The sequence below is a fragment of the Vipera ursinii genome (genome assembly GCF_947247035.1).
Source record: "Vipera ursinii genome assembly, chromosome: 8".
In the NCBI taxonomy this organism is placed as follows: Eukaryota; Metazoa; Chordata; class Lepidosauria; order Squamata; family Viperidae; genus Vipera; species Vipera ursinii.
In genome coordinates this window covers 19,841,510-19,851,452 of record NC_139519.1, presented here as the reverse complement: position 1 = coordinate 19,851,452, position 9,943 = coordinate 19,841,510, and the positions used below count along the sequence as shown (strand labels likewise).

Here is a 9,943-nt window from a genome sequence, read left to right as displayed (position 1 = left end):
TTTAGAGTACGACTATCAAGAGTTATGACTTAAGCAAATTAAACATATAAGCTGCAGATTTGTAATTTAGGGCATTTTCCTCAAGAACTCTGTGCCAGTTTGAAACTAACTCCAGATTTGTGGTTTTCTCCAACTTGGCAGCGCTCAAGAGGTAAGCCAGTTAATCACTGACTCTCTGCAATGTACTTGAAACTGCAGTAAAGCTAATGTTTTCTTTGCATTATTAAAGCTCTGTTAGAGCTTGTGGCTTTCTCAGATTGGAGGAATTCTTGCCTCACTTTACCTGCTCATTTCTTGATTTCATCCATCTTAACAGGCCCTTTGGAAGGAACAAGTGTAGTTGTTCCCCTGGCTCAGCTCAAGCTTCTCTTTTCTTTTTCTCTCTCTCTCTCTTTTTTTGCATGCAAGACAAATCCACCCAACATGAAGTAAGACCATGGGAGGAAGGGAATGGAAGCAATTGGTTGTTGCGGTTCCCTTCATCGTGGAGTAAAGGTGAGGAGACGCTGATTTCTCCGGGGACTGAGACACTGCTAGCTAGTAGAAGAGGAAGAAAAAAAAAGTGGACCATCTTCAAACTGCTTTTGACATAGTAGAGAATAGAAATTATGTCAGCAATGTCTTTAAATAAGACTGGGACAAAGAAGAAAGAGGGAGAGGAGAGAGAGAGAGAGAGAGAGAGAGAGAGAGAGAGAGAGAGAGAGAGAGAGAGAGAGAGAGAGAGAGAGAGAAGTACAGGCAGTCAACTTACACTCATTCATTTAGCAACCATTCAAAGTTACAAAAGCACAGAGAAAAGTGATTTATCAGGTCTATGACAATTTGCCATGGTCAACTCGCCACAGCCAACTCGCTACAGCCAACTTGCCACAGTCAACTCAACTCACCACAGCCAACCCACCACAACCAACTCACCACAGCCAACTCGCCAGAGTCAACTCGCCAGAGCCAACTCGCCAGAGCCAACTTGTCACGGTCAACTACCATGGTAAACTCACCACAGCCAATTTGCCATGACCAACTTGCCATGGCAACATCTTGGGGTCACGTAATCACCACTTTCTCAGCCTGCTTCCAACAAGCAAAGTCAATAGGGGAAGCTGGATTTGCCTAATGACATCTGATCCACTTAACAACTGCAATGATTTGCTTAGCAATCATGCCCAATACAATTGTAACATTGGGTGCGACTCACTTAATGCCCACCTTACTTAACAATGGAAATTCTGGTCTCAGTTGTGATCCTATCTTCACCCGTATCTTCAGCAGAAAGTGGATACACCACCATGGCATGAAGTACCCACTCACTCTTTTTGAGTGGCAAGAGGTTTTTAAACTTCACTGCAGAGAAACACAGGATCTCCTCAGCTGCTGGAGTTGAAGCACATCTTGTGTTAATTTGGTGGCTTGCTGTGAAGTCTGGGAGCTTCACAATTTAAAGCAAGCACCATAAAAAAGCGGAAATCTTTTGCATCTGGTCTGCAACAAAACTGAAGGAGATGTTCTTTCTGTCTTCTCCATGCTAGCTTGATGCTGACAGGACTTAGTTACCTCCCTGAAATTGGCGGTAGGAAAAAAAAGGTTTCCATTGGTGGGAGTCAAATTACTTTCTGAGAAGGATCTCAGAAGCCTTTGGAGATGTCATGGATGTGGAGGAATTCATCCTCCCCACACACGATGCTGTCACCCCAACCACTTCTCCTAGTATGCCAAGGAGGAAATCTTTCTAATCCACTGATAAGCGTGCAACGCTACCCAATTAACATTGCACAGTGACAGTGTTCACAAAATATACTTAAGCCGGGGAGAGGGGCTTAAGTTGGTCCATGAAGCTTGGCAGTATTCCTTGTATGGCCCCTAGAGCTAGCCATAAGTGGATGAGGCTCAAAACTTTGTCTCTCTGTGTATTTGGAATTGAGATTTAAAGAGTAAAACCATCACAATCAGGCTCGCAAACACTTGCCAACTCCTTCATCCAATCCCCAACTGCTTCCTACCCAAAACAGGAAGTTTTGGGGTGCCATGCAAAGCCTTAGAGATAGTGAGCCTTCAGTTGATGGATGTTTCCCAACTTAATTGCTACAGACACATAGTATATTGTGCAAGTGTCAACTCATTGCTGAGTTGGATCATTTTAGTTTTCAGGTACAGTTGGATAGGAGACTGAGATGACCCAAAATTCTTGCATGCAATAACTTCCTTTCCATAATTAGCTTTCAAGGGAGGATGCTATTCTTGTCTTCTGTCTGATTAGGTCCATGACATTCCCTCACATCACACCTCCCTCCTTCCATCCTGAAGAACAGTCTCACACTTGAGCCTACGTCTCCACCACAATTAGTGAGAACCAAGTCATCTCACCCAAGCTGAGTTAAAGGTCAATTCTCCATCCACTTATCACAACGTCTAGATATCTCCAAACTTATTTGGAGATCCATTTACTGAGTTCCCAAATGTATTTATTCTGGAACTTCTTATGGGGGGAAAAAGAACCCCAAGAAGGTATGATTTCTCTGGTTTAAATTCTACAGAATGAGAAGTCAGGGAGAATAAAATGAGACACCTTTGCATTATCTATACCAAAACATTATTTTTCCTTTCTTTGTTGCTGTTACAGAAAGCAGGAAACCGTCGATCCGATTTCTACGACTCAAGCACAATCACCTTCCTTTTCTGCAAAGAACTCCCTAACCAGTTGTATTCCGGTTGCCACGTTCTCTTCATTTGCAAAGTGTCATGATACAACCAGTGGGAAGCATTCTGCTCTCTCTTGGAATTGATGGGGAATCTTCAAGGACTCAGTTGGCTGAAACAAAGGACTCGCCCACTGAGTTTATAATGTACATCATGTGAAGTTCCAGCATCTGATGGGCAGAGGGAGACCAGCCCAAATGTGCTGGATTTCATTTTACGTGGAGAAGGGGGGAAAAGAGTGCAAATATGTCTTAGCCTCACATCTTCCATTCAGCACCATCATACACCAAAACACTAAGGCCAGTTACATTAATTGGCAACTCCTGCCACTCCAAGGAACAATGGTGTGGTTGTTTCTTAATGACCTTCCCCTCACCCCCTTTTGTTTAGCTCATGCAGCCTACAGGCCATCAGCTGCTCCCCCACCCCCTCCTTTCTCCCACCCCTAAAGTCCATTGAAACCAGACAGGGTTCAACTGGAACGGCACATGACACCCATCTTTTTCGGCTTCGGGAGATCATTAAGAACCAAGTTATCTAAGAGCATCTGTGATTTATCGATGTCACCATGCCTTTCTACTGCTGTTCGGCTGTTTTTATCTTTTATCTGTGTTTTTATTGGGGGAAGAGAGCGCCCCTTTTTTCATTAGTAGGCAATCCGAATTCTTCTTATGCTGGCAAACCACAAAGGGTCTTGTGGCGGGCAGATTGTGGGAGGTAAAAGTTTAACTAAATGGAGGGCTAAATAAACAAAGACGCCGTTGAACTTTGGCAAAGCAATTGAGCCCCTCCAAAAATGTGCGTGGTGGGTTTTAATGAAAGAACCCCATGGAAGGGAGAGTGTCGGTCTTAATAATGGCCTTATCAGACTCGGGGTGGGGGAAACGTTAACCTTCTCTTTCGAGTTAGGATGTTGATGATTAGACAGGACCGGTTAGGGAAAAAAGAGCAATACGGTGCAACTTTAGGGAGAGGGGTCAAAGTATATCTGTACCTGTAAGATACGTGAAGACTATTGGAAGGCTGTATTTTCTTCCTTTTCTATTTTTCTTCCACTTGCTTTACTTTTTCTTGCACTTTTTTTTCCTTTCTCTTTGATTCCTGTCTTTCCCCTTGTTCTTCCTTGCTTTCTATTGGTTTCTCTTCTTGTTTCAAACTATATACGCGGTGGCTCAGTGGGTTAGGACGCTGAGCTTGTCGATCAGAAGGTCGGCAGTTCGGCGGGTCGAATCCCGAGTGCCGCGTAGCAGAGTGAGCGCCTGTTACGCGTCCCAGCTTCTGCCAACCTAGCAATTCGAAAGCACGTAAAAATGCAAGTAGAAAAATAGGGACCACTACGGTGGGAAGGGAACAGCGTTCCGTGCGCCTTTGGCATCTAGTCATGCCAGCCACATGAACACGGAGACGTCCTCGGACAAGTGCTGGCTCTTCGGCTTTGAAACGGAGATGAGCACCGGCCCCTAGAGTCGGAAACGACTAGCACACATGTGCGGGGGAACCTTTACCTTTTATATACAATAAAAAGCAAAAGGTTCTAGCTTCCCATTGAAAAGTCAGCAAGAAACACTGAGCATCCACATCTGACCCACGTCTACTCTATGTGGCGGGGGGGGCGGCATCTCCTTTGCCTGATCATTCCCTTTCCCCGTGGACTAAACGAGAACCAACCTGTTTTAGGTAAGCAGAATGAGCAGAAGAAAGCTAAAGATGGTCTCCATTGGATCGAAGTTTAGTCTGCTTTCCCCTGGCTTAAGCTTAAGCAAACTCCATGTGTAGATGTGACTTCCATCATGGCTGTATTAATCAAGCTGGATCTCTCCCAGTAATAAAATCCTGACCTATATCACGTCTACATGTAGTCAACTAAGTTGGGCTGGCAGCTCAGACACAATCATCCTCAGTTTTATGATGTTCTACACCGTGATATAAAAAAGATGTTGAGACTCTAGAAAGAGTGCAGAGAACAGCAACAAAGATGATTAGTAGCCTGGAGGCTAAAACATATGAAGAATGGTTGCAGGAATAGGTTGGGTCTAGTTTAATGAAAAGGAGTAGGGGTGACACAGTAGCAGTGTTCCAATATCTCAAGGGTTGCCCCAAAGCAGAGGGAATCAAGCTGTTCTCCAGAGGACCTAAAGGCAGGACAAGAAGCAACGGATGGAAACTAATCAAGGAGAGAAGCAACCTAGAACTAAGGAGAAACTTCCTGACGATTAGAACAATTAACCAGCGGGACAACTTGCTTTCAGAAGTTGTGAGTGCTCCAACACAAAAGGGGGGGGGGAAGTTAAAGAAGAGATTGGACAACCACTTGTCTGAAATGGTATAGGGTCTTCTGTTTGAGCAGGGGGTTGGACTAGAAGACCCCCAAGGTCCCTTCCAACTCTCTTATTCTGTTATATTCCATTCCTTTTCTGAAAAGGAAAGTAGTGTCTTTGAGCCCGAACTTGCAAAGCTGTAAGGAAGATAATTCTCCCATGTTGGACCCCAAACAAAGCCCTATTGAATTAATTAGTGGTAGTCACCAGCCATACTGAACAGGTTAGGTTGGACAATTAACTTCCATCATTTCCATGATGGCAACACTAAGAGAATTACACAGCCCAGCTAATCTAAGGATTGCCTGACAAGGAAAGGTGTACCAACATACAAAAAAAACCCTACTGATGAAATGAAACCTGGAAAAATAAGGTGGTGAAGAGAATGGAAATACTAGACTTTTGGTTAAAACTTCTGTCATATAAAATGAGAAATCCAGATCAGAGGTGTGAAAACATCTCCCACAAATATAACTGGGTCTGTTGCCATGTATTGGAATGATAGGAACCACAAACGTTCAACCTGAGCATACCAAGAAAGTCCTCAATGAAATATGAAGCCCATTACCTGCTTAAATCCCAGTAGTTAGAATGCAAACAAGCTCTGCCCACAGCAAGCAGTTCGACCCTGGGTGGCTCCAGGTTGACATAGCCTTCCATCCTTCCCAGATCAGTAAAATGAGGACCCAGATTGTTGGGGGCAATAGGCTGACTCTGTCAATCCCCCCCCCCAAAATTGCTGGTGATTGATATGGACTTACAACAAACTGAGAACTTGCTTTCCTATTGGTCAAGAATCTATCACACCGACCATTCATAAGATATACTCAAGTTGTCAGCATCCACACAAAAGAAGTGAAGGGTGACACCCGAGAGGCATTTTTTTAAAAAATGAAGAAGTCCAACATCTGATTTCAGGATATAGTAGGAGGAAGCTGTGAGGACTGTGATGTTTCTAAAGTATGGTGCGACTGAATGACACTCACACTGTCCATGGGTTTGTGAAGGATATCCCCTGAGCCTCAAATGAGAGGAAAAGAAACCACACTGCAAGGAATAGAGTAGCAAATCCTTCTCTAATTAAGAACAAATCACAGGATTTCCCTTGAAGGACAAAGAGTCAGGCAATTAGATAAACAGAGTTGTTTACCCCAACAGTAAATAAATCTTCCCATGAAAAATGAGACCTCCAGGGAACAAATGGTGAACTGGAGACAGCTCCACTAAAAGCACAGCCAATGATGCCAGCCAGCAGAACGAAGAGCCGGCTATTAAACTGGCTTTTTGTCATTCCTCTCTGGATAAGGAGAAGACTTGAGATCACCCACTATGGCTCCGTACTATCTTGTGTCATTCTTGGGGAGCTGATTGAGCAAGGCTGTAACCACCTAACTATACAGCTCCAAGTTTAGGAAAACTACTCAACAGTACTTTGAAGGACTTAACTGCTAGAGAAAATCCTAGCTCTCCATCCTAAATTCTTAAACTTTGTAACAAGAAAACCCACTGAGTCATTCTATTCCAAAGAAAAGTTTTGTCCTAACTTTGTTATCTGATCAGAGGATGACCTTAGAGTTTGGGGTAATCAGCAACCTGGAGTCCTTCAGATGTTTTAAACTTTAACCCTTGTTAGGCAACAAACTGTGGAAGTTGTAGTTGAAGCACAAAGCTGCCTACACTTGTTCTAAGTCAAGAGCAGAAGAAGTAGAGCTACAGGAAGCATCAAGAAAGTCTTCCAATCCACACCGATTACATCTTGTGTACATTTCACAAGGTCTGCCCTCCCCACCCCCTTTGTTTGTCTCCCCTAGAAGTGAAGCCATCTATTGCCTTCACAGATGGAACTCTACAGACCACGAGATGGTAGGCAACTCTGCTTCATCCATGGAGCCACCAGACTGGACATCTAACAAGGGGAAGAAAGAAGGGAAGATTCTGACATGCCCTTAGCAATTGGTATGGCTCTTGGTCAACAAGGTGGCTTCTTCCAATTCTGCCTTTTTCCCACGGCCTGTTTATTGGTCTCATTACAAACTATGCCAAAAATGTTCCACTCCAAAACCAGGTTCAGAAGGAATTTCAAGCATGTCAGATTGACAGCCCATGGCTGCAGAGAATCACAAACCTGAGCTTTGCAGGAGGTGAGCTGCCCTGAAATGATCTTCCCAGGAACTGTCCATAAGTCACTTGTTGCCCTCCCCCAGCAAAGCAAGACATTCTAGAGCAGGAGTGTCCAACCTTGGCAACTTTAAGACTTGTGGACTTCAACTCCCAGAATTCCCCAGAAGCTGGGAAAGTGAAATCCACAGTCCTAAAGTTGCCAAGGTTGGACACCCCTGTTCCAAGTGTCATTGGCCCATAAAGCCCATCCCACTTAAGTGACAGCACCCAGCTGACTTTCCCCTGCAGACGGTCCAGCCAGTTCCAGTGAGCTGCGGGATGGGAGACCACACGGAAGACCGAGAAATGTACATTCGACTGAGAAGTTAATATCTGAGATGAAAGCGAAGGCCAAAACCTCTTCCATGTTGCTAACAAGGAAATGAGAGATGGATATTTCCATGAAGTCAACCAGGCTGACTTACCTGGCCTCCCTTTACAAGTGTGTCCATACAAGCAATTTGTACCATCTGCCCCCTATCAAGCAGGCAAGCTTTACACTGTGACAGTAGCAGGTGAGGCTCTCACTCCCTAATGGGCACATGTTTCAAGGGGGTCTTCGACAGGACGTAGACCCACCCTCAAGCCCCACTCCCTGCTTATTTGGAAGCTACCAGCCTACTGTGCCTTGCTTCTGGAGGGATCGAGTTTGCTGCCTAAGAAAAGGCTGGAAAGAAAGCCAGGCAAGGGAGCAAGGAGGATTCCATCACCACCATCCCTGCAAAAGTGTCCATCATCTGCACCACATCTGGATTCTTACAGCGCCTCCTCCCCGTCTGGTCCCGCTGCGAAGACACGGGGGAGCTCAGTGCTTCTGGAGGCGGCGAGGGCTGCGACAGTTCTCTCTTCCCCCTCCCCGTCCCGTCCCGTCCCGTCCCGCCTGCAAAGCCACGCAGCCCTCGAGGGAGGAGACGAGCAGAAGCAGCCAGAAGGGAAGACAAGGTGGCCGCCAAACTGGCGAGGGCTCGGGAGCCCCGTTCCAAAGCACCGGAGAGCGCAAGGGAGCGGAACCGCCTTTCCCCGGCCGTCCCGTCCCTCCGGCCCCGCTCGAGAACCCCCCCCCCTCCTCTCCTCCCACCTGTTTGGTGAAGAGGATGGCGGTGTCCCAATACTCGGGGTGCTTGTCGCTGCCCTTGTTCCACTTCTTCTGCCAGACGCAGAAGTTGCGCAAGGTCAGCGCCGCGTTGTTCGTCACTTTGGGCCCCTTGTCGTCCTGCCCGATGACCAGGAACTTGACCACCGCCAGATTGATGGGGTTCTGGATGCTGGGGTGCCGGTAGAGCCGGGCGGCCGTGGCCATCAGGGTCAGCAGATAGTGCTGGAGGTCATCGCCGTGGAACTTGACCATGGACTCGTCGGCCACCACCAGCGTCTCCACGTACCTGGGGATGGAGACGAAGCGCTTGGCGCGGCCGCTTTTCCTGGCCGACGCGGGCAGACCCCGGCCCGCCGTCTCGTTCTGGCCCGGCTTGGCCCCGCCGCCGCCGGGCCCGGAGCCCTTGTACTTCTCCAGGGCTTGCGCCAGGGCCGGGTGGGAGGCGGAATCCACCCCGCAGCGAGAGGTGGCCGCGGCGTGGCGGGGCGCGCTCCGCCGCTGCAACAGGTGCGCTCCTTGGCTGTTGCGCAGCGGCCGTCCAGCCTGGCTGCTGCTGGCGTTGCGGACCGGGCTGATGAGATACTCGGCCCCGCCGTAGCCGAAGGCGCCGGTCAGCCCTCCGCAGAGGCTCAGGGCGGCGAAGGAGTCCCGATCCGAGTTGACGTCGCCGGAGTAGAAGCAGCGGCGCAAGTCCCCGTGCTCAGCCCTCCGCGGGGCGCCCAGGTGGCGGGTGGCGAAGGCGGGCGCCAGGAACCGGGCATCCGGGCTCAGGTTCAGGTAGAAATCCTCCTGGAAGGCGGTGATCTGGAAGATGGCCCCTGGCTGGGGGGGCTCCTCGGCCCCCCGCTGGAAGTACTGCCGCCCGTTGAGATCCGGGTCCAGGCGGATGGGAGTCACGATCTCCGACGGCATCGGCGCGCCCAGGCCGGGCAGCAGAGCCAGCAGGCACAGCCAGCAGGAGCCCCGCAAGAGAGGCGGCATGGCTCGCCTGGCCCGGAGGGGGAAGCTGGCTCGCCTGGGCGCCGAGGTCACTTGCGCATCCGGCCGGCGGAAGGCAGACTCCCCCGGGCGGCTCCGGAGCCCCGAGCTGCGCCCGTTCCGCCCTCCGGTTCCTCCTTCGGCTTTTAAAGAGGCATCTTCGCTTCCTTCTTCTCCTCCTTCTCCTCCTCCTCCTCCTCCTCCGCCGCCGCCTCCGGGCCTTTCCCCCCCAGCGCCCAGCACCTGGCTTCTCCAAAAGGCGCTGGGATCGTTAAGGCTTTATATACAGAGCTGTCATGTGCCAATTCTCTCCCCCCCCCCCAACCCCCGACGGAGCCAAAGGTTTGTAATCAGACTTTCTTCTTGGTTTCCAAGGGGAGGTGCTGAAAGCTCTTATTGGGTCTGCCCGCAGCCACTTGAAGCTCGCGGAGTTCCGCGCTGCAGCTTCGGCACCGATTAAATCGGCCGCGATTTAAAGAGGCAGCGCCGGAGCTCGGCCGGATTGCCCGAGTTTAGCTGACTGGTGTGATTCTCCCTTGCCCACCGTCCTTTCCCCCCGGTTCTTCTTCTTCTATCTCTCTCTCTTTTTAAAGGCGGAACGTTTTGCAGCGCTGCCGTGTTTGCTGTGCCTTTTTTTTTTTTTTTGCTGTCTCTGCAGCCAGTTCGCCTCTCTCTCTCTCTCTCTCTCTCTCTCTCT

General features: G+C 48.9%; 1 protein-coding gene across 1 annotated transcript in view; it reads right to left on the bottom strand.

Moving 5' to 3' along the window:
* The window catches only part of ADAMTS15 (ADAM metallopeptidase with thrombospondin type 1 motif 15), a gene marked incomplete at both ends in the record, with an annotated part of 32,520 nt that extends 23,271 nt beyond the window's left edge, over nt 1-9,249 (bottom strand). The window contains one exon of the mRNA XM_083368261.1: nt 8,251-9,249. Within this exon, the coding sequence (XP_083224387.1) occupies nt 8,251-9,249 (999 nt within the window). The remainder of the gene's footprint in view (nt 1-8,250) is intronic.
* Nucleotides 9,250-9,943: the final 694 nt, after the last annotated feature.